We start from the raw sequence: 25,151 nt of genomic DNA, 5'->3' as shown, positions 1-25,151 counted from the left end.
TGTTCTTTGATATTTGACCATGTACTGCATTCTGTCATGGATCAAAGTTTTCAAGTCATGTTAAACATTGTTTAAAGGTGATCATATTTCAGTGCCAGCTTTGCACTTTTGTAACTCAATTTTGTAGAAAAAGCAAATATTGCACTACAAACACTTCAAATCCAAACATTTAAAAGGGGTATTTAACAACAGAGTACAAAACAATTACATCTTTAGTCCAGGTGTCTCATCTGCATTTTGACACATAATTCAAGCAGTGACTGCAATGTTAGTCGAGCTTCATCAACACAGTGAGCCACCTGGAGTAGGAGGTAACCAAGCAAAAAAACTGCAGGGATGGATCCAAAAACCTCATACAAATTTCAAGGAAAACAAAATACTTATACCTAGTTCTAGATTCTACTGGAAAAATGGTGAAACAGATCAAGAGCCTAAGATCTGTAGTTTCACAAACAGCCCCTACATGTCATTGTGACCAACTGGCTCTGGAGTTGAATAGGACATCATGGAAGAGAGTCAAAGGTTTTGTCCAGAAGCACTGTTAGGATGAAGATTAAGTGCTGCCCTGACCTGGGATTCAGAAGGCAAGAAGGAGCAGAGGTTAAAGGTGGAGTGTTGGGGGTACTGCAAAGGTGGGAAAGAAGGGGTGAAGCTCAGTCTGACCGACATGGACAACAGACCTGCATAATCAGGCCCAGTCAGGACTTTGTTTTCTGTGATGTGTACCTGTATTTGGGTTCTCCTGATCCCCTCACTGAATTTTGTGAATAAGTGTGTTGGACTCTTTTGCTAAGTACTAAAGGCGTGAGAAACCTTTGGGGCGATCATCCTAGTTCTTATATTTGTGAATGTGTATACCATGAAAACTGTAAACACAACTTACAGCCATATTTATGTAAGAGCTAAAAGGATGCAAACACTTTCTTCATTAAGCATTTGCAAAAAATTGGTCGTTACTGAGCTGAAAATTATTTTCCTGTGGTCACCAAGATATACGTTTTAAGATAAGGCGGTCATATCAGACTTGGAAATAGCAAAGGGCATGAAAATTATGGGGAATGTACCCAATATAAACAAAAGCATCATTTTGTGTAAAACATGGTTTAAGGGGCAGTACCGTGGCGCAGCTGCTGCCTCGCAGGAAAGAGACCTGGGTTTGCTTCCTGGGTCATCCCTGTGTGGAGTTTGCATGTTCTCCCCATGTCTGTGTGGGTTTCCTCCCACAGTCCAAACACATGCAGGTTAGGTGCATTGGCGATTCTAAATTGGCCCTATTGTGTGCTTGGTGTGTGTGTGCCTTGGGGTGGGCCAACACCATGCCCAGGATTTGTTCCTGCCTTGCGCCCGGTGTTGGCTGTGATTGACTCCTGCAGACCCCCGTGACCCTGTGTTAGGAGATAGAGGGTTAGAAAATGATGACTGACATGGTTTAAGAGTAGAGAGCTGTGGTCATATCATAGTTCTACCAGGGTGGATGCCCCATTTAAAATCAAGAATTCAGATAAAACGTTTAAGCCAAAAATTACATGCTTCCTCTCAAGAGGGTCTGTCCTGCTCAGAAGCAATTACTGATAAGAATGGTCATTGAGCTTTTCAAATAGCAGGACTAGAACTTGGATAGTGGGAGGACTAATCACTTGAAGGAGTACAGCAGAAGTGATGTCAGTGTTCCTCTGAGTCTTCCTCCTCCATTCTAGGGGAAAAGAGGGACAGGCAGTTATCAATGGCGTCGCACACTTATCACTCTAGATCATTCTCACCTGGTTACAGCCAGTAAATTGCTGCCTTTGCTTACGTGCCTGACTATGGTGAAAACAGTAAAGTAGATGTGGCAAAGCATAGTATTGGGAAATTCTGGATTAAAACCTGCTGCAGTTTCAGCAATGATTTCCATCCAAGATTAGGAAGCCTGAGCAATTTTAAAAAGATGAATGAGCAGACACGGCAGTGTCCAAATGTACAAAGCAGGCAGAGACTTATCTGAAAAGATTCACAGCTTTAATTACAACCAAAGAAACCTCTGTCAATGGTTCAAGAGAATACTTGTTAACACAGTTATTTTGGGTTTTTTTTATTCCAGAAATTACATTAAAAATGCAAATAGCACTGTTCATTTCAACACAGTAGCATTCTATGTATTATTATAAGCCAAAAATTGAAGACATAAATGCTAGCTGGTACAGTCTTCAGATGTGAGTCTGGTCTGGATTAAGCAGGTTAGAAAATGTCATGACATTAACATTTCACACTGAATCACAGAAAAATGGAATGTGGAAAAACTTTCATAGTTACTACACACTGTGTATATATGTTAATAAGTTAATAATTACATGTATATAACATTTTTCTAACCTATTCAAAGACCCTTACACAGATAGTGGGGAACCACTTCAAATACCAACAATGTGCAGCATCCATCTGAATGATGTTAAGGCAGCCATCATTGTGCCAGTATGCTCACCACACATTAACTATTAGGTGGTGAAGGGCTGAGAGAGATAGTTAGCCAATAAGAGATAGGGGACAATTATGGAGCAGAATGACCAGGCTGTGGTGGGCAATTTAGCCAGGACATCAGGGTACACATTACTCTTTTTGAAAGATGCCCAGGGATCTTTTATGACTATAGAGAATCAGAACTTCAAATGTACACTCCATCTGAAGGACGGTGCCAGTTTTTACAGCACGGTGTCCCTGTCACTGCACTGGGGCACTGGGATCCACAGACCTGAAGGCCTCACTAACATCTCTTCCAGCAGCAACCCAAACTTTCCTGCTTGGTCTCCTATCCAAGTACTGGCAAGGCCCAAAACTGCTTGCTGCTTGTTCAGACTTATTGTCATGTGCACATTGTACAATCAAATTCATGCTTACATGTCTCCTCAAAATAGGGACAATAATACACACGAAAAGTCAATCATGTATAAAATGTGTACTTCTTTTCCATATCCCTTTCATATCTCTGGTTCACAAACCAGTTTAATCCTAATATAGACCACCCAAAATAAAGCTTTTAAAATTTTTTTGAAGAAACCTTTTAAAATAATTATAACTAAGTATACACGACATGTCAATTATACTAAATTCTATAATGAGTACAGCATAGTGCTGCAGTGGTTAGCATTGTTGCCTTACACCTCTAAGAAACTAGATTCACATCCCAGCCCCATCACTACCGATCTGGAAGTTACAGGGGTCTTCTTTGGGTTTTCTTACCAAATGCCATAAACAAGTGTGTTGGGGTCATTAGCTAATTGTAGAAGGCGGCCCAGCGATGTAATTATGTCCAAACCTGTGCTGGTTCCTCCCTCGCATCGGATGTTGCTAAAATTCAACCCGAGAATGTCATCCTGAAACGGATTAAATATTTTATATAAAGAACGAATGGGCCCTTGCTAATAAACGGAGAGAGAATGGCTTCTTTTAATCGCAGAAAACGGCGACTTATCAAAAACTTTGGACTCTGCTGCCATCTAACGTAAGATTTTAAGAACTGTAATAATACACTTTTGCAGAATTTTAATTTCATGTCTATTCATTCACAACAAACACTTTTTCAGCTGGAGTCGCCGACTTAAAACTGTGCCACAGAGTGACTGTACTTGCTCAAATTAAAAAATAGTTTATTCTGATCAGGACATTAAGAGAAACAGGTTTATACTCGGCATGTAAAGCGGCCTGGGATGAAATTTACCAACCGCCGGCCCGTGAAAATCGAGCCCGCAATTTGAACGAAATCACATTAAATGAGGACGCTCGAAGCTCCAAGGAGGCCCGCGACTCCGATCTAATGTAATTAAATCTGGACAGTAGAATACCCACTATGTTAAGAAATCAGATTTAAAAAGAGGGTATCGGCACTTACGGATTTCTGCTTCAGACCCTTGTTGGTCAAATAATGATACGCAGTTAGAATGGTTTTACCTCCGTGGTACGCGAAGATTTTCTCAATAATCTACCAGTCCAAGTCCACAAGTCAAAAAAGTTGGAAAATCGCCACACTAAAGACCCATTTTGCATAAAATGGTATTTTACTGTATTTGTATAGGTTAGCTCCCATTTTGGTTAAAATGTTTAAAGGGTATCCACAAACAAGAATGTAGCTTAATGGAAAACCACCAGATTGTGTGGTAAATTATAATGTGCAGTATAAGATGTACACATTAGAAGTCCAACAGCTAATGACTAATTAATAAAAAAAGTAATAAAGCATGCACGGTAATCACGGCGTCGGAAAGGGCAACGTGTTTCAAGTGGATTACCACTTGCAAGTATGAATTTCACTGTACAGTGTACATGACGATATAAACATGTAAAGTTTTGAAATTAAATGAACACAAAACCTCCGACCAACAGCCAATGTGTGACAGCTGAAGCCGGATCTGAGCACCGTGGTGGCGGAAACTGACGAATGGAACTCACGTGACCGGTCATGTGATTCGAACCACCGTTACAGGCAAACATGACGGCGGGACGTCTAAGCTTCATCTTGTCATTCTGCCTGGCGTGCAGTGCTTGTGTGGCATTAAGAGGGGGTATGCTGACCCCCCGAGAGAACCCCACAAGAGAGCTGAAGGAGTTGAGCGGTGTTTGGAAGTTTCGGGCGGATTTCTCTCCAAATCGGAAGAGGGGCTTTGAAGAGCAGTGGTATAAGCGACGACTGGAAGAGGTGCGCGCGCGTCTTGTCAGTAGTAAGGGATGTAGGAGAAATAAAGTTAGTGTGTTGCCATGAAATGGAACGCTGAGGGGTTACTTTACCCCAGACGAGTGAGGCCATTGGGCGATCACTTGCTTGTCTTACTGTCTGTGTTCTTAAAGCTTATCCAAACAGCATCAACAAAAGTTTAAGTGGCCGATGGTCCCGAGCACTTAAGTTAACTAGCTAAACAGTCGTTTGTTTCGTTAGCTGGTAACATCCTTGCCCAATCTGCTTTGTATTAGGTTTAGTTAATCGTATTGCAATAAATTATGCATAAACCCAACACATTCAACCAATGACAGTAATTTTTATCTTATAACAAATCATAGTTGAACCAGTATTTCATCTAGGGAGCGAAAAAGGTTGCCATTTCAGTAGCAAGGCGCAGTACTTTGTTTAAAGCTTAAGACATGTTTGCATTTCCTGTTTTTCTGCCTTGAATGTTGCACTTCCCTTTAATTTTCACCAGTTTCCTCAAGTAAGTGATTGACCATACAACTTAACTACTTGATCAGCTCTTTCAATACCTTTGAGAATTTTTGAAATCTGGACATGATGTCCTGTTCAATAAATCACTTCTTACACATGAGCATCGAATACTTACAGCCAAGTGAATTATTCAGAAGTGTTACTGGGGCTATTTGAGGTGTGACAGATTAATACCCGGAGTGAACCTGCAGAACAAAATGTGTGTGTATCTGTGCACTAGGGGCTACAGTCACCACCAAAGCAATCTCCTTCTGCAGATATCCACTTTATCAGACATTACAATTGCTGGAAACATACCTGGAACTCTGTTCCTGGAATACCTTTAAGCTTTTTTGTCACATTACACTGGATGGCAAAAATGTTTGAAAAAAATTACTCATTTTATGGCAGTTTTTATTTTGGGGGGAGAGCTGGTAATCACAAGTCAGGTGAATAGGGTGGATGATCCAAATTGATAATTGATTTCTTAGCCAGGAAGTTGCCGCCACTGATGCTCATCACAGCTTGGGTAATTGTCATGATGGAGAATCCATGTCTAGCATCGCTGTTTACATCTCACACATCCTTGAACATCTTATGCCTCTCAAAGACACTTGTTGATGTTTGTATAGCTCCTTCACCATACGCTACTTTCAACAGCTCCAAGGTTTCAGTAGCACAGGCAACACTACACAGCTATTTCATTAATTAAATTGTGTCCTCCTGTACCAACAGCAATACATCTTTATAAAGCCTCACTGCTCCCTTATCTTTAGCCAAATGAGAAGTTTTTTTTTTTTTAATTTTCTTCTGTTGTAGTCATTCTGGTGTATGTTTGAGGGAGGTTTATTATTTATTATAGTAGAATTAAATTTTTTATTATTAAGCTTCTGTAAAAAGCCAAATTTCTTCAAGGGACAAATAAAATAAAGATGAAAGACGCCTCACGCCTGGACAAACTTGTTAAGAAGGCAGGCTCTATTGTAGGAGTAAAGTTGGACAGTTTAACATCTGTGGCAGAGCGACGGGCATTAAGCAAACTCCTGTCAATCATGAATAATCCACTGCATCCACTGAACAGGATCATCTCCAGACAGAGTAGTAGCTTCAGTGACAGACTTTTGTCACTGTCCTGCTCCACTGACAGACTAAAGAGATCGTTCCTCCCCCACACTATGCGACTCTTCAATTCCACCCGGGGGAGTAAATGCTAACATTAATTTTATTTTAATTTTTTTCATTTTTATTACTATTTAATATTGTTTCTTTGTATCAGTATACTGCTGCTGGATTATGTGAATTTCCCCTTGGGATTAATAAAGTATCTATCTATCTATCTATCTATCTATCTATCTATCTATCTATCTATCTATAGCTTGTGTTTCCAACAATAGATGTACAGCAGCTCTTCATTTATTGCAGTGGAATAAGCATAAGGAGTTTCCATATTGATGGTGCATTCTTAACCAAAGCTTAATCTACTTTAAGAGTTGGCTTTGATGTGTTGCATTAATACTTGCTTGTTATTAATAGAATTTGCTCTTAGCCTGAGGATGTTTTTATTTGTTCTTTGCACACCTTCTAGTAATTCCATGTCTGCATTTTCTCTTTTAATTTTTATTTTCCTACTGCAGTAATCAGGTTGGTCACAGAACTCCATGTGATCTCAACATTTCTTGGTTTGTAATGTACAATTTTATACAAATTATTAAATCCTTCTGTAATTTGCCTGGAATATCAGATTATCCTGTAAACTTGGTAGTGTGGAGGCAATTCACCTTTCTTAAAGAGCAAAAGAGAATAGTAGGTTGGTCAATATGACAGTTTTTTTGGACAAGAGCAATCAAACAGTCGGTAGTTTTTTGAGCTGATCATCAAAGATATGACTTTTTTATAGATGAGTAAAGAAAGTAAACAAGAGGAAAAAAATCTTCAAAATCCACTGGTTTTCTTAAAATAGTCACGCTATTTCAGGAACTTCATTTTGTATTGCCTAAGTGGGACCAAATGTTTTCATTTATTTTTGTAGATATTCAGCAAAACATTTATTTTTTACAATCCCATAATGCATAGCAAACTTATCGTAACTTATCTCCACATAACATTAACTAAAGACAGCCAGGCCAGTAGGCTTTGTATTATACAAGTAGAAATGCAGTCTTTTCTTCCACAATAGTAGAATTCTGCTTGGAGAAATAATATGTCAATCATCTTGTATAGCTGGTCTGTGAGAAGATACAGCTTTACTTCACACCTAGCCCTTTGTGCTGGTACTACAGTGCCATCCAGGTACCTTGTCAGTTGATCGCTTGTTTGGGTTTCATTTTCGGTTAGCTGTGTGAACAGAACAGGTTTTGAAGTGACTGAACAGGCCATCATTTAAACTTGGCTAGGCTGTATTTTTTGAAGAATCACGTTTTCTTTAATTGGATCTCAATATCTAACTTGAACATTAACATAAAATGTCCTAAAGAAAATACTTTCACATCCATCCTCCAAGTTACTCAATTGAGTTATGGGATCATGGGGACAGGAGTTTACCCTTATAGAATCTTGTTTAACTTAAGAGTCAACCCCGGAAAGGTTAAAAAAGAAAAGTGTCCCGTATATAGGCAAGGGGAGAACATGCAGACAATGCCTGGGCCAGAAGTCAAAACCAAGGAGCAGTAAGGTTGTTAAGGTATCTTCTTCAGCTACTGTATATAACTTGATAGTTTATTCCAGATTTCCACAACTCTTTCCATAAATAAGTCTTTCCTGGCTTCAGTGCTAAATGCACTTCTTCTTAATTTCCACTGGTGTCCACAACTGTATGATTCACCGTTAAGTTGGAAGAATTCTGCTGGGTCTGCTTTATCAATGCCTTTGAGAATTTTAAGGATCTGGATTGGTCTTTAAAATGGACGGTATATTTTAATAAAAAGGAATATTGGTAAAACTGATGTAAAACTTTATATTTTAAGAGTATGTTAGTGTAAAATATGTCCATAAACAAGTAATTAGGTATCAAAGCATACTTATAATTTTATGTAACAATAATAAAGAACCTAAGCCCAACAGCTGCTGTGTGTTCTGTGTTCTTCCTAATAGCACATATTTTAAAATGAATGCACCTCATAGATTTAAGTGTTCAGCTCATTGTTATTATCACTATTCTAGGTCCATCATATAGTAAACACGATATTGTCTTTTCTTTTTCATAAGAGTGGCTCTGTGATTGATATGCCTGTGCCAGCAAGTTTCAATGACATCACTCAAGATGTGCAGCTGAGAGACTTCATTGGGTGGGTTTGGTATGAGAGAGAGGCTTCCATCCCTCATCACTGGACGTCGAGTGACCCTGGCCCACGAGTCCTGCTCCGTGTAGGAAGTGCTCACTATTACTCAGTTGTTGTAAGTCCTTTTTTTTTTTTTTTTTGTTCAAATGCAGCAAAATAATGACTCCTCATTGCACAGCTGCTGTTTGTGTAGTATATTTACTTCTTTAAAATTGTAAATAGAAAATACAGACCAATGAATAAAACATTTTGATAAATGGAAAATAAACTAAAAACTTAAAAGTGCTGAATGCCTAAAATAATACAAGTATTTCTTGACCAATCCGAAAATGAGACTAGTGGTATTTAAAACCACATAGTTTTTGACGGATAAATCAAAAAGAAAACTTGTCTTTGTACATAAGGTAAAAATATCTATAAGACAACAGATGCAGGAGTATATCCCAGTTATTTACTTTTCATTTTGAAGCTCAATTTAAAATATTTAATGTCTGTTTTAAAAAGTCAGTTTTTGTGCACTAGGTTTATGTTGTTCAGATGGTAAAGCTAAGACTGCAGAATGAGGAAACTAAGTCAGGAATATTGGAAACTCATACAATTGTACACTGCTGTAAGCTGTTCATTGGTGATATATTCAAATTATTAAGATTAATATTTTTTGTGTATTTCTGCTATGTCAGTGCATTTTTCCCTTGAGATTAGTAATATCCTCTCTTTTCATTCTCTCTCTCTCTCTCTGTCTGTCTGCTCCTCCTTGTAGTAAGCTGGAGGTAAGTCTAATATTCTTGAATAAGGAAAGCTGAAACATTTATTTTGTCATAACCTCAGTGTTTGTGTTGGGTTTCCACCGTTTTCTCTAGTTTCCCTTCCACATTCCAAACACAATAACATTTATTTCTATAGCACATTTTCAGAAAAAGGATTTAGCTCAAAGTGCTTTACAGCATGTCAAAGAAGTAATTACATACAGAGAAAAACAAATTAAATTTAGATAAGAATAAATAGTGTAAAATGGATAAATAACGCACACCTACGTAAGAAATATATATATTTAAGAGGAACAGAGTCCTTAAAATTTAGAGCAATGTATCTGTTATGTCATTTACTGATTGCATATTGGCCGAGAGTGAGTATGAACCCTTGTAAGCACCCAGTGTTGCTGGAATGGATTTTTGTCCCCAACAAACCTGAATTGTATAAAGGAGTTTTGAAAATGTTATTTTGTCAAAATAGAAACCAGACTGAAATCTTAAATGTTATGCAATTCATAATGAATCAGGCATGGAATATTGATCTGTCTGTAAATGAAAATGTATTTAGGCTATTAAAGTGTCCTAATAGTAATTTTTTTTTAATTAACAATGTCCTTAGTGTTTCATACTCCACTCAAACTTCAAAACAGAGCTTCCGTACAATATAAATAACAGGTCAGCCCACAGAAAACATCAGAGTTTGTATTTGTTTTAAGTATTTTAATAGATTCTGCCTCTGACATACTTCAATTAGATTAAGAAAGGGAAGGTACCTGTTTAGTGTCTTGCGACATTTTTCAAACGTCTACATCTTTTTCTCTGCTTAAAAATATAATCCAAAATGCATTAAAATAGGTTCTGTTTGAGTTTGTGTGCCCAACATTCTCTATTTTTTATTGTGAATGAACAATTATTATTCAGAATGTAAATAAGATTACAACTGGCTTTAACTATATACAAACCGGATTCCAAAAAAGTTGGGACACTATACAAAGCGTGAATAAAAACTGAATGCAATGATGTGGAGGTGCCAACTTCTAATATTCTATTCAGAATAGAACATAAATCACGGAACAAAAGTTTAAACTGAGAAAATGTATCATTTTAAGGGAAAAATATGTTGATTCAGAATTTCCCAAAAAAGTTGGGACAAGGCCATTTTCACCACTGTGTGGCATCTCCCCTTCTTCTTACAACACTCAACAGACGTCTGGGGACCGAGGAGACCAGTTTCTCAAGTTTAGAAATAGGAATGCTCTCCCATTCTTGTCTAATACAGGCCTCTAACTGTTCAATCGTCTTGGGCCTTCTTTGTCGCACCTTCCTCTTTATGATGCGCCAAATGTTCTCTATAGGTGAAAGATCTGGACTGCAGACTGGCCATTTTAGTACCCGGATCCTTCTCCTACGCAGCCATGATGTTGTGATTGATGCAGAATGTGGTCTGGCATTATCTTGTTGAAAAATGCAGGGTCTTCCCTGAAAGAGATGACGTCTGGATGGGAGCATATGTTGTTCTAGAACCTGAATATATTTTTCTGCATTGATGGTGCCTTTCCAGACATGCAAGCTGCCCATGCCACACGCACTCATGCAACCCCATACCATCAGAGATGCAGGCTTCTGAACTGAGCATTGATAACAACTTGGGTTGTCCTTGTCCTCTTTGGTCCGATGACATGGCGTCCCAGATTTCCAAAAAGAACTTCGAATCGTGACTCGTCTGACCACAGAACAGTCTTCCATTTTGCCACACTCCATTTTAAATGATCCCTGGCCCAGTGAAACGCCTGAGCTTGTGGATCTTGCTTAGAAATGGCTTCTTCTTTGCACTGTAGAGTTTCAGCTGGCAACGGTGGATGGCACGGTGGATTGTGTTCACTGACAATGGTTTCTGGAAGTATTCCTGAGCCCATTCTGTGATTTCCTTTACAGTAGCATTCCTGTTTGTGGTGCAGTGTCATTTAAGGGCCCGGAGATCACGGGCATCCAGTATGGTTTTACGGCCTTGACCCTCACGCGCAGAGATTGTTTCAGATTCTCTGAATCTTCGGATGATGTTATGCACAGTTGATGATGATAGATGCAAAGTCTTTGCAATTTTTCGCTGGGTAACACCTTCCTGATATTGCTCCACTATCTTTATGCGCAACATATTGGGAATTGGTGATCCTCTACCCATCTTGGCTTCTGAGAGACACTGCCACTCTGAGAAGCTCTTTTTATACCCAATCATGTTGCCAATTGACCTAATTAGTGTTAATTGGTCTTCCAGCTCTTTGTTATGCTCAAATTTACTTTTTCCAGCCTCTTATTGCTACTTGTCCCAACTTTTTTGGGATTTGTTGACACAGTGAAATTTTGAATCAACATATTTTTCCTTTAAAATGATACATTTACTCGGATTAAACGTTTGATCTGTCATCTACGTTCTATTACAAATAAAATATTGACATTTGCCATCTCCACATCATTGCATTCAGTTTTTATTCACAATTTGTTTAGTGTCCCAACTTTTTTGGAATCTGGTTTGTATGTCTCTACTCATTTAGTCAGTGCTTCATGTTTTCATGTAGTAGCAAATTAATCTAGAGCATTTTTAAAGCAGGTGCTGGTGATTAAAATGGATCTGCTCTCACAAAAAGGAGATGGCCATCTAAGCAGTGAAAAACGTATTGTTATTCTCAACTATCTTTTGAAGACTTAAACAAAAATTGTGCTTCTGTTGAAAGTGTTAGTGTATTGATCAGTGTTTTTGCGGTAGCATTATGTGGAAAATGTATAAGGATGTGAAGACATTCATAAGGCACGGGTGCCCAGAAAATACATAATTTATTCCCAACATCAGATTCTTATTCCATTTTTAAATTCTAAACTAAAAAATATCAAGAACTCCCGTCCTGCGAGACGAGACTTTGTGCCAAAAGATTTAACTACGCCCGGGGCCGGAAATAAAAGACAAAGAGTAGGACAAATGCGGTACAAGCTTTTACATTTTTGAAGCTCCGCGCAACATGCAGATCACACGGCACAGCAGCAGCAGCAATCCAGCAGCTGATCGAGCAAAGAGGAGGTAAAAAAAATTATTTGTTTCCCATTGTATCACCGTTTAAGAGGGGGTTTCGGAGGAGCGACCACGTCTCCTTGGGGTGTGTTCAGCCTGCCTTTTAACAATGCAAGCAGAAGAGACGCAAAGTGGCTGGCGCATAACGCAAGTCGAGGGGGGTTGGCGAGCAGGGGGGAACCCCCTAGTATATATATTTTATCCAGTTACTTACCCCCTTGCTGTTTTTAGAGATGGCCAAGAAAAATCATGTTTTCATTGAGAACAGAGATCAAAAAGTTATCATACAATGAGTTTCAATGGGGTCCCAGTGGGGCCAGTACTGAACAACAACAAACAAAATTATCATGTTTATAATAACATTTTTATTTACTTGTGTTGCATAATCCACATGTCAATCACCTAGTATTATGCTTACAATGCGCAAAACACACACATTTTTTTGTTAAAATATTATTAAATAAGTACTATTTGAGAATCGGAGTATTGCACAAACAAGAAGCTCATTCACACAGGATCCAGCTTTTCCTTTGAAGATGAGGCTTTAGACCATGACATGAGGGGGAGAGGCGGGTCATCAATTCAAAAGCTCATGCTTCCTGTGTGTGCAGTACTCAAACTTGCTCAACTAATTTCAAGGGACCCATTGTGTGCTACATAACCACAGCTTATTACACGCCATCAATGATTTCCTAGTCTTTCAGTGTTTGTTTTACTTTACTACTGTGGTTACACCACCTTGTTTTTGTTGACGTTAGTGAGAAAGGTCATCAGCCTCCATACGCCATCCATGACCGGGTACAGTGACTTTTTCCTTCTGATATGCCAATTTTTTCCACCATATTTGTGCCCAACTTTTAACTGACTCTTTCTTATTCTTTACAAGTAATGTCAGCATTCTTGAACCTCAGTAATCAACACTGTGTTCCACGCCATAGTACTATGATTAGCTGGATGTGTTTCTGATTGTGTCCTATTCCTGATACACTCTGACATTGTTGTGCATAAAAAATATTTTCCATGCATTGAACCGGTTGGTACCTGCCTACATTCTTTAATTAGCATTTATGTTCTTATTGATTTAGTGGTCAGTTTTCTAGGAGGAACAGATGTTCATAATGCTATGGAACTCCAATATAGGCTTGTAAATAAAATCTTCAGCTCGAATAGTTGTTTGCTGTTTTCCATAAGTTCATTGTTGTAACTTGTAACAGTTGCTTAACATGTAATTGTACAGAAGCAGCAAGTTAGGAATTTTGTGGCATTATTATCCTCTCATGTAGTTTTCACATCTGCATGGATTTGCAGTATTTGTGGCAGAGGTGCTATGTAGTGTGTTGATTTCCCCAGTTGCATACCTCTGTAATTGTGTTTATTACTTGGATAATGCTGGCCTTGTCAGTGAGCAGAAGGCCTTTTAATATGAGGGTAAATCAAATAGTAAAGGCAATTTGAAAATTATCAAGTAACAGCAACAGATAAAAGTTAATGCAATATAATACATTCTAAATGGCTTATGAGTAAGTTCAGACACCCATAGTGCAGCATTCTGCCATTTGTCTAGTTGAAGCCAAGGTCAAATGAACATGAACACTCTTGTGTGGGATTATGCCATAGTAAGTTTTTTTGGGCAGAGGAAGTGAAACCTGCTGAAATTCAAGGAAGGTTGTTGATTTAATACAGAAATGAAAACAGCATAAGTCAACAAAAAGTTTATGAATGGATTGAAAGATTTAAAGTGGGAAGAACAAGTGTAAATGATAAATCTCAATCTGGTCGATCATCAACATCGCACACAAAAGCCCACATGGAAATGGCTAATGCCTTCATCAGAGAAGACCAACAGATTACATTGTCCATTGTTACAGCACATTTGGATAACAGGTTTGGATCTGCAAATCCCATAGTACATGATGACTTGGGGTACCATAAAGTTTGTGCAAGATCAGTATCCAAAGAGCTTACTGATCTGCACAAACCAACATCCTTCAGTGAATTTCAGCAGGTTTCACTCTTTCTGCCCAAAGAAACCTCACTATAATGTGTTGATCAACAGTGGTGCAGCCCCACAGTGTACTGTCAATATTCCTTTGACCTAAAACTAGATGAATGGCAGAGTGCTGCTGTAAATGTGTTCAAACTACGTATTAATCATCGTGAACATGTTGTGTTCCGTCAGCTTCTATCTGTTGCAGTTACTGTGTAATTTTCAAATTGCCAAGACTTTTTGATTTACCTTTGTATTTTATGTTTATCTGGTAGAGCCTCCCAAACTTTAATAGTTATTTACCTTCCTTTTTGTTAGTGCTAGGTGGATACACATCAATAACTAGCTTTGGTTAAATGAATTCTTTTTGAGAAGTAGCTGATCTGTAAATATAATAGAACATTATTCGTGCAAGGAAATCTGAAATTCTTCTCAAGTTCATACAAAATCTATACTGCTTTATATACAATAGCTACATTTTCCCATTTCATTCCAGTACAGTCAAGACTTATACTTTCTGAAACTGAATGCTTGCTTGCTTGCTTTCAGTCTACAATGGCATCTGATTGTGATTACGTTTAACTGTGTTTTACCAGTTTTCCACTTGTCTTTGCTACTTTTGGACATTTTAATGGATTACCGTCTCTTTTTGTTGCTTACTTTCTTGTGTACCGTGTGTGTTTATAATTTTATAATATCATGTTTCATAAAATCTTACTCCCACCATGTGATACGCAGAGCACTAGCATTGGTCACTTGTGTTCCAGCATGATTTTATACCTTTAAAAGACAGAGTATTCCTTTTTGAAAAGAAAATCATGGAAGCTGAGGTTTATCAGAACCATGTTTAGTTTTTACATTTTTTTTTAAATATCCTATCATTTAAAGTGTGGCACAATCGGGTGGTCGCTACCCTGTTGCAATGGTAGATCAAGCACTGGCAGTTGTCCCTGACCACTGCAAAGATATTTGATGCTTACAAAATAAATGGTATTCTCTGTAATCTCTTTTCAAAGACTGAGAAGATTTATTCTTATATTACTTGGCCGAGCTCCTGATTGATTGAAATCTATCAGTGCCTGTCTAGCAGCATGTACAGTAGAATGTTTTCTTGTTTTAATTGAGAACTGTCCTTTAGTTCTCAGAATTGTCCTTTTTTGTTTCTTGTAGTGGGTGAATGGTGTTCTAGTCACACAGCATGAAGGTGGTCACCTTCCTTTTGAAGCAGATATCACCAGCCTGGTTCAGAGTGACCCCTCACCCTCCTGCCGTATCACTATTGCAGTGAACAACACGCTCAGCCTACACAGTCTTCCTCCGGGGACTGTCACATACAATCCAGACACATCCAGGTAGATGTAACACATGGCAACTGCTACTTGCAAAAAAGTAAGTAATTGGTACTGTAGTAATATTTCTTTTCTTTTAGGTATCCACCTGGATATTTTGTTCAAAATATTGATTTTGACTTTTTTAACTATGCTGGAATCCATCGGCCTGTTATCTTGTACACAACACCTAAAGCATACATAGATGACATCACAGTTACAACAAAGATTAATGAAAACATAGGTAAGAATTTGTATTTAACTTTCTTGGCTCAGATTGAAATACAGTAATTGGAAGCTCAATTGCAAAATTACTGTAAACCAAGTTTTAATCTATTTCTTCCAACTCTAAAACCTAACCACGTCAGGTGCAATAATTCACACCAAAGTGTGTGACTACACCCCACAAGTCTGTCAGTAGAGTCTCCACCACTGACACACTAAGTCTGTGCAAGGATTACAATATACATGCGATTATGTTTTAAAGTAAATATACCATATATATAATTATTTGTACTGTTTTCTTTGCTCTAATTAAAGAAGCTTGGGAGTGTATTCAATAGAGAAAAGCACTCTGTAAAATGAAATGTCTCTTGATGTGTGCTGTGTGATAAAATAAGGTGTGCCATGCTGAGCCTCTACTTTGCGTAAAAGGACAGACACTGTTGAAATTACTTTTAAGTTGAATTTTAATTTCCATTTTGGCCACTAGGGAGTGTCACTGAGCCCCAAACCACAGAAACAAGTCCCTGCTGAAGTAAATGTTTTTATTAACACAATACATCTTTACATGTTCCTTTTCATACGGCACAGCAGAATCCAATCCTTCCTTTCTTTGGCTTTCTCCTCTTCCAGCTCTGACTCTCCTGGCAGAGGTGGAGTGGTTCTTTATCACCCTGAACCCAGGAGTACGTCTGGTCCAGGTTACCATCTGGAAGCACTTTCTGGCCAGGTAAAACCTCTCCCTGTCAGGGGTGCCAGCCCCCAACAGCTCCCTCTGCTGGTGCTCAGGAACTCTAACAGGGCTGCCCCCCAGAACTACAACTTACAGGCAGCCCTGTGTGTGTCCAAATGGGAGCCATGCCAGACAAATGCTGCAACCCAGGATACTGGGGAAGACATTTTCCCAGAAGACAGTCTTCCTCTGTCCTTCTGTTTTACTACCCTCCCAGCTGGGAAATGCACCATTAAACAACACAACTGGTATACCCGTCCATCCACATCCTAATTTACACTGTACTGCAGTACAGAGTGTGGTACTGCTTGTATTAAATAGAAGCTGACATCAAGATTATCACATGTGTCAAACAGTAACACGAACAATGTATATAAACAAAGCAGGGAACATTTTCTCGAGTTTGGGTTTAAAAACCTCCTGGGGTCTGATAAGTTGTGATCAGTTATAAACTTTGTAATTATCTTAGCTGTGTTAGATGTTGTCCCCCCTGTGATAGAAGTCCTATCTAAGAGAGGATTTAAAACACAATTAAAGTCCCCAGCCATTATAATTTTATGAGTGTTCACATTGGGAATGGATGCAAATAAATTTTGTATAAATTCCTTATCATTGACATTAGGTGCATAAGCATTTATCAAAATCATTTTACAGTTAGATAAGTTACCCATGACCATCACATATCTCCCTTCAGGATCCAATACTACATCTGATGCTACAAATGAGACTATTCTATGTATGAGAATTCCCACACCTCTAGTTTTCTTTGTAAAGCTAGAATTAAACATTTGGCCAGTCCAGTCCTTTTGCAGCCGGAACTGATCCTTGCTTAGTAAGTGGGTCTCCAGTAAAAATACTGTTAGGTGAGAGAGTACTTTCTTTTTCTTTAATTCATGATTCAGGCCTTTAACATTCCAGCACACAAAGTTAACTGTCCCATCATGGAGACATTGATTCTAATTTTGATGTCATTTTATAGTCTTAACTGGAAGTGAGACAGCTTTAACCTTAATTTCCTATTTCCCCAAGAGTTATTGCCATGCAGCCTATTGTTACGTTGGTAGTTATAATTATAAAGATTAAAAGGATAGATTAGGTATAGATATATCCTGCTCTCTTTCTCTCCCCCACTTAACCCCACCCATGGGTAAGGAAAAATTTTCTCAATCCTCTTTTTCCAGTACATGGTAGCTGGATAGAAAAGGTGTTCTGAAAATATGGAGGTAAGGCAGGAATCAACACTTGACTTAACTGATAGGTTCATAGGATCATTTTTGTCACATGTACAGTGAAATTGTTATTTGTATCTGCTAATTAATATGCAAATGTGACAGCAGATGGTGCTATACCAGCACTTAACCTGGCACAGACAGACACAAGAGGCACTCTGATCAAAGCACACACTTTTATTTTACAGTTCACACAGCACAATGCACCATAAACAACTCACAAGGCTCAGTCCTTTTTTACTTCTCTTAAGTCTTCTGCCGACTCTACTCCTCTCCTCGCAAGCTCCATCCTCTTCCACCCAACCCCAGCTCTCTGAATGGAGTGAAGCAGCCTCTTTTTATAAAGCACCTAGATGTGCTCCAGGTGCCTCCTGATGACTTTCCTGCAACAGTTTCCAGTGTGGCGGAAGTGCTGCATACCATGGCTTCTCAACCATCCTGGCGCCTCCAACACCCACCAGGGTGTCTACCTTCTCGTGTTACAGGGGAGGTACTGCACCTCCCTCGGTCCTTCCATCCTGCAGGCGTCCTGACTGGGCATGAGCCCCATTCGTCCACCACACAAAACATTGCCTCTCTGTAGTGCCATGATCATAGTATCACGTTGAAATTTCTGTGTTCTTTATCTGAAAGGACTACCTTGCTTTGATTGTAGAAGTATAATTAGAGAAGACCCATCAGTCTTCCCAGTTAATTACAGAGCACAAACACAAAAACACCAAAAACACTCCCCAACATCAGGCCAGTTTAGTGTTACCAACCAACTTATATGTATTTTTGCTGTCCTTGGTGGAAAACTTTCAAGTCTTGCTTCCCAAGTAATACTGCTTAAAAGGAAATTGTCATGACAGTTAACCTTCTAGAATGAGCCATATATTTACAACAACATCATAATAGAATAAATTATTTATTAAATAAACGTGTTTGCGTCTGAGGTTTCCATTATTTCAATTTGTTTGTATTCTCCAGGATTGGTGTTATACAATGTGTCTGTGGAGGGAAGCACAGAAGCTACAGTGACAGTAACTCTGTGTGATAAGAAGGGCAATAATGTTGCCACAGGCAATACGTCTTCTGGAGCACTCAAGGTGCCTAATGCAAATCTTTGGTGGCCCTACCTGATGCATAAAGACCCCGGCTATCTATATACTCTAGAGGTAAGTGCGTATTTGAATGTACAAGGTGGGCCAGTCAATTAACTTTAGTTTCTTACAAGCAGTTGTGTAGTATAAATTCTACATTGACTGTTAATCATTTTATGAAGGAGTATTTTCGCCCAGAAAAGAGAATGTTTTTATAAAGCTATACATCACAGCATTTGAGAGGTAAAATCAATCATATCACAGGTAAAAACGATTTAAAAGAAAATGTTTTGACTTAACATTACAGGGGTGCAGACAGCAGACACACTTTACCCAATATTTAGAGGACCTACAGTATGCAGTGTCCTGTTATTGGTAGTCTGTCTGGCACCTCCTGAATTCATACTCAGTAGTTTATTTCTAGCTAATGTGAATTATTAAAATTACCAGAACAATGTTGTTGTATCCAAAGTCAATACAATGTCTATTCTATGTCTATTTGATGAATAAATCTTCCAGTTCATTTGCCACCTTCAACTTACTGTGTGACCCAGAACAAGTCATTTAACCTTCCTAAACTCCAAATTATACTAAGGAATTATACTATACTAGCCAACCTGCGGTGTACCATACGCCGCATAATCAGGCCGTTTTTTTAATGATTTTTAAGCACAGGGAGAAAATTAACATTTTAAAAATTAGTAATGTAATAAATCAGCAAGCAAAGCAACATTGTAACAATGCACGGAACGAACCAACACACAATCGTCCGTGACTGAAAACTGGCGGACCGCCATCGCCCCTTCTCCAGCCAGACAGAGGGTTGGGGCTGGACGGCACTCAGGAGCGGAGGGTGGAACAGGAGGAGAGGAGAAGGACGTCTATTCCACTCTCTCCGTCAGGCTAATCTGCTGATTTCTCGTTCAGTATGCACTGCCTGCTCATGTGCCCACCTCCAACTCGTCACTTGAGTCGTTGTCGTCTTTGCACAGTCGAGATGCACCTGTGACTCACGTAGACTTTTCATTGCTCTGTGTGGTTTTGGCTGCTTTTCTATATATAATCCACCAAGACACCCGACCACGGTAGTAGCGAGGTGGGAGGGGGGTGTGTACAAAGGGAGGGATGTAATCAGTGAGAGCGTATGAGTCGCACCTAGTGGGAATTCCACGGTTTGCAGCCCGAATGGGGTTCAACGGCTTACCCAGGCCTCTCTGCGCCGGGTAGACACACGCTCAGTCTCATGCATAATTATGTATTGAATGCTAAACACTTCTGGAAAGACACGGTTGTCTAAAACGGGTTGGTGTGAAAATACAACAGTAAGTGAATGAAAAGATGGAACTCTGGAGAGAGCAAAATACAACACAATAGTGAACCCGCGGCATAACACATGCCGCATAATTATTTATTGATGGTTGAACACTTCTGGAAAGACACAGGGACACCCCTCGCAAACTGTTCTACACGCCACATACAGCGATTCACATCTGCGACAAACAAACTGTTTTACACACTGCATACAGCGATTCACATCCGCAACATGATTTTTCCTAGATGGTCCTGTCGCGTCCACCCTCGCACTTGAAGCATACACACTGCCTGGTCATGTGCCCGGTCGCAAGCCGCGCCCACCCTCATTCTCGAAGCAAACACACTGCCTGGTCATGTGCCCGCTCGCAAGTGAAACTCACGGAGACCCGCCCACCAGCTGCCTGTGTGTGTGCCTCTGTCTGTCTCTGGCGCTGCCTGTGTGTGTGTGTGCGGCTTTCTCTTGCGCTGCCTCTGTGTGAACCGGTCAGGCACAGAGAAGGTCAGCTGCTGAGAGAGCGTCTCAACTGTTGCAGGGCCTGCATTGGTGAAGCAGGTGAGACGGTAATGAAACAGAGGCACAGGGCTTATTGGTTTTTAAAGATTGCTTCCTTCATTGTGTTTTAACCTCAGTTTTAAAGGATTGTTTTAAGGATCCCATGGGATACCCCTCGCAAACTGTTTTACACGCTGCATATAGCGATTCACTTCCGCGAGAAACATGCCTCTATGAACAGTCAACATGGCTCAGAGTTGCATGTGGACTCTACGACATACGAACATAAATGACGGCAGTTTTCCTTTGTCATCACGTCCGAGTTGGTGGGCGTGGTTCTGCGAGCTGTCGTCGTATCCAATGGTCTTAGAGTTTGAGGGCGTGGCTCCTTCCTGCATGCGCCATGGGCGTCTTAATTGTCGGCGGCTTAGTGAATCCACGCCCCTTCCGGCGTGCTTTCCATGGGTGTCTTGCCTAAGTGAATTATATATATAGAATCTGGTTTTGCCAGCCACCTGAAATAATTGAATTTATACTTCCAGTGAAACCATGCTTTGATTCCTGTTTTCTATAGATGTTAGATGGTTCTTGATATGCATATTACAGAGAGTAACGCACTTAGAGTTTACTATTCAGTATAGTTTTTTGGTTTTTTTTGTAGATGTCTTTGTAATGCTGAGGATTCCTTAATCCATGATGTTTAATTATTGGAAAGAATGGAGATTTTGCAAAATAGTGGAGTCTTTTTATTTTAATTATATCAGTAGTGAGCAAGTACAGTTGAAAATTCTATACCCCTGAAAATGTAGGGTTTGCTGTGAATCTCCTATCTTAAAACATATTTCTGTTTTTTTAATTCAAAAACCATGTACAGTATCTTACTTTAATTTCTGTCCCACTTTACTCAGAGTTTTTGTGTAAATTCCCATTAATGTGCTTAGTCAGCAAATGTTCAACAGTGAATATCAGTTACCATGCATTTCACAGTTGCCGTCCTTTCATTGCTTTATTATTTTTAAAATCTTCAGAGATCATAAACTCAATTGCCATCACTTTTTGCAGGAGCACTGATTTTCAAAGACCAAAAAGTAGGTTCTCTTTATAGTTTGTTATATTATTATAATCACAACTACCTCGTTTGTAATATTTTGAGTTGCAGTCTGCTTAGTAAATCACCTTCTGGTTGTATTTGTTCACTAGTGAAAACTTCTTTCTTGCTCCATATCATGTCTTGTGTTTTCAGTTTTCCCCACAAATTAAATAAATAAGCCAATTTAAAATGGTACCACAGTGTAGTGGGACGCCAGTCTCTTCAACTGTGTGATGTGTTCCAATTATGGGTTTATATTTTAAGCTGCGTCCTCTTTAACGCTTAATGCTTAGTGTATTCTAAATAATATTAACCGTGTAAAATACAATTCACACTTCAAATCTGGTTTTGCAGGTGGTAAAGCACTTAATCCTTTTCACTCCCCTTTTCCTTTTTTTAATATATATTATGTGATATTGTCATCTGCAGTTTATTGATACTTTATTCATGTTTACTCAAGCTTCATGGCACCTATTCAGAAATGGAGTTCAGGTTTTTAATTTTTGCTGTATTTGGGTGGTTCTTTCTGTCTGCACCTCTCTCCCTCATGTTCTCTGTAGCTTGTTTCTTACGCAAAAATTATTGCCTTTATAGCAGAAACTTTTATTTTTAGTTTTTTATTTAGTGCATTATATTTTTGTATTCAGGCCATCTTTTTTCAGTTTTACTGTGCTATACCAGTAGAACTGCTTTTAAATAGAATTAATATTTGTGATGTAACTATTTATCTCTTGTAAATGTAAGAGTTTTTTTTTTTTTTTAGAAAAGAGTGAAAATCTTTAAAGGTATTTCACACAATAATTTTTATTTTTTATTTTTTGAGTGGTTGATTTCTTTGTATGCTTTTGCCATACTTAATGTTGTATGTGTAATAACTTAATTTTTTTACTTTTTTATTTAAGGTTCATATGAAGGCTAAAAGTCACAGTTATCTTTTTGAAGATCAGTACACTCTTCCAGTGGGCATCCGTACTGTACGGGTCACTGAAAATGAGTTTCTTATTAATGAGAAGCAATTTTATTTCCATGGAGTCAATAAACATGAGGATTCAGATGTAAGTAAGAAGTTAATGGCTAAGCAGTGTCCATTTAATTTATACTGTATGAACTATTTTGGTATTATGCACTGATTTGTTTTACTTAAGATTATGATAATCAAATACTGTGTTGCTTTACATTGCATACTATACATCTTTATGACAAAAGAGGTGCTTTATAATATATCTGTTTAGTATCTTTTTTTATATACTGGATAAATTAAACCAGATTGGCTACACTTCAAGATTCATATTTTTTGTTTTTACAGCTAATGAGCGAATCAGGTAATCCAGCACAAAGCCAGAACTATTTAAAGGGGTTATTGGCTTTCAGGTTTTTGTTGAGAGTTCCTTGGGTTCATTGCCTGCTGTTGACACCATAGAATAAACCACATGGAACTTAGATATTCAGTTTTCTGGTGATGTTGTTTTCTTTCCTCTTGTTGTCACAGCTCCTTAATAATAATAATAATTCTTTGCATTTATATAGTGCTTTTCTCACTACTCAAAGTGCTCAGCAATTGCAGGTTAAGGGCCTTGCTTAAGGGCCCAACAGAGCAGAGTCCCTATTGGCATTTACGGGATTCGAACCGGCAACCTTCCAATTGCCAGTGCCTTGTTCTTTGTTGACAATAATGAAATCTAAGGAGAGCTACTAGCTTTAATACTTCATAACAGGCTGTGCCTTATGTTATGGCCTATTATTGCACATGACTGGTTTTCTGCCTGCTCTTTTAAAAATTTTGATGTCTGTCAGGTCAAAATACCATGTGATGGCCTTTTACAAACACTAGATAATTACAGAAGCAGCTGTTAAGATTAGTAATATAACAAAGTATGTTGTGGAATCTAAAATATACATTACAAAATGTTCTGCTTAAACTAATACTCCGCTAATGATTATATTTTTGGAGTATTTTATTCAGTTATAACAAGTATATAGTGATGGTCTTGGCTGCACAAAAACACATCCACAGACAAGGAGTTGTGTGAAATACACAATTAAGGGACTTGTCTTAATTTAATAGGTAAGGGGACTTCAGTTTTTATTGTTTTGGACTGAAAAGGCTTTGAAGAGATCTGCTGCAAACCAGGTATTCAAAATTCTAAACTCACCAGATTTTAAATATTGAAGTGCACAGTTGTAAATAGTGGTTAAAGATAAAGAGAGGTGCATTGAGAAAGAAAGGCAGGAAATACTTGAACACACACTGGTATAGGGAGTTTTGAAAGAAACTACAAAGTCAGGTATATGTGAGTTTTCTTTTGTTTTTTTTAGAAACTATAAAGTAGGATATTTAATTATTGGTAACTAATCTGTTCTAATGTACTGAATAGCATGATCTTATTAAGCCATTTTATTTGGTTACTGTAACAGTGATTATTTTAAATCCAATTCTAGTATGTTTGTTAACTATGACTAGACTATTTGTAATACTTTACTTTTTGTTGTCTTGTTTTCAATAGATTATCTTCAATGAGGAAGTATTTCAATATCACTTTTAAGGACGCTTAGATTTGTATGCAGTCTCATTTTTTTTTCCCCAAAGACAATGTTTAAAACAATCTTTTATTTTTGCTTTGCATCATGCCTGCAATCTATTGTTTATCATTTTACCCTTTTTAATGATTTCATTGTAATGTAATTAGAATTACATCTTTATTAAGTAGCTGATTCATATAGATCACCTTTAATTTCTGCATTTCTTTTTGGATGGAGTACAAGATTTCATTGTGCAAGAGGAACGAATAAACAAACTGATCTAATTGTTTTGAACTATAAAGCTCCCTCTGTACTTGATTGTTAAAGAGACAAAAAAGGGAATGATTCCACATGCCAATAAAAATGATCTTCCAATTCCGTTGACAACTTTTTATACTGGATATGAAAAGCTCTATCTAATAACCTTCTCTTATTACAGATCAGAGGGAAGGGCCTGGACTGGCCTTTAATCATGAAAGACTTTAACCTCCTTCATTGGCTTGGTGCCAACTCTTTCCGTACAAGCCACTACCCTTATTCTGAAGAGATTATGGATTTATGTGACAAGTATGGCATAGTGGTGATTGACGAGAGCCCCGGAGTCGGCATCAAGCAAGTGTAAGTACACTTAACAGGTTCACTGCTTGCTAAGAGGCCGATAGGTTTATATTATCCAAACAGAGAAATTATTCACTTGTATAATGCAGATTAAAGAGAAAAGCATCTTTTGTTTTAATATTTTTAATGCACCATAACAAACATTATTCATCAAACGTTAAGCATTTTACAGAGTCATGTTTTACAAATGGTGGCTCATTACCAGAATTAGTACTAGTCTCCCAAGGAAAGAGTTAGGCTTAAACAAAATAACAAGAATATCCATCAATTTCCT

At 38.3% G+C, this 25,151-nt stretch overlaps 1 protein-coding gene across 1 annotated transcript in view; it reads left to right on the top strand.

Moving 5' to 3' along the window:
• The first annotated feature begins 4,446 nt into the window (after positions 1-4,446).
• gusb (glucuronidase, beta) overlaps positions 4,447-25,151 on the top strand; it is a 40,908-nt gene continuing 20,203 nt past the window's right edge. Inside the window, exons 1-7 of the mRNA XM_039756824.1 lie at positions 4,447-4,669; positions 8,372-8,560; positions 15,419-15,600; positions 15,678-15,820; positions 18,730-18,917; positions 22,642-22,794; positions 24,699-24,877. Coding sequence (XP_039612758.1) covers positions 4,463-4,669; positions 8,372-8,560; positions 15,419-15,600; positions 15,678-15,820; positions 18,730-18,917; positions 22,642-22,794; positions 24,699-24,877 — 1,241 coding nt within the window. The 5' untranslated portion in view covers positions 4,447-4,462. The remainder of the gene's footprint in view (positions 4,670-8,371; positions 8,561-15,418; positions 15,601-15,677; positions 15,821-18,729; positions 18,918-22,641; positions 22,795-24,698; positions 24,878-25,151) is intronic.

Source organism: Polypterus senegalus, chromosome 6, assembly GCF_016835505.1.
Source record: "Polypterus senegalus isolate Bchr_013 chromosome 6, ASM1683550v1, whole genome shotgun sequence".
NCBI lineage: Eukaryota > Metazoa > Chordata > Cladistia > Polypteriformes > Polypteridae > Polypterus > Polypterus senegalus.
Note: the sequence above shows the minus strand (reverse complement) of the source record. Positions and strands in the feature narration are given on the sequence as shown.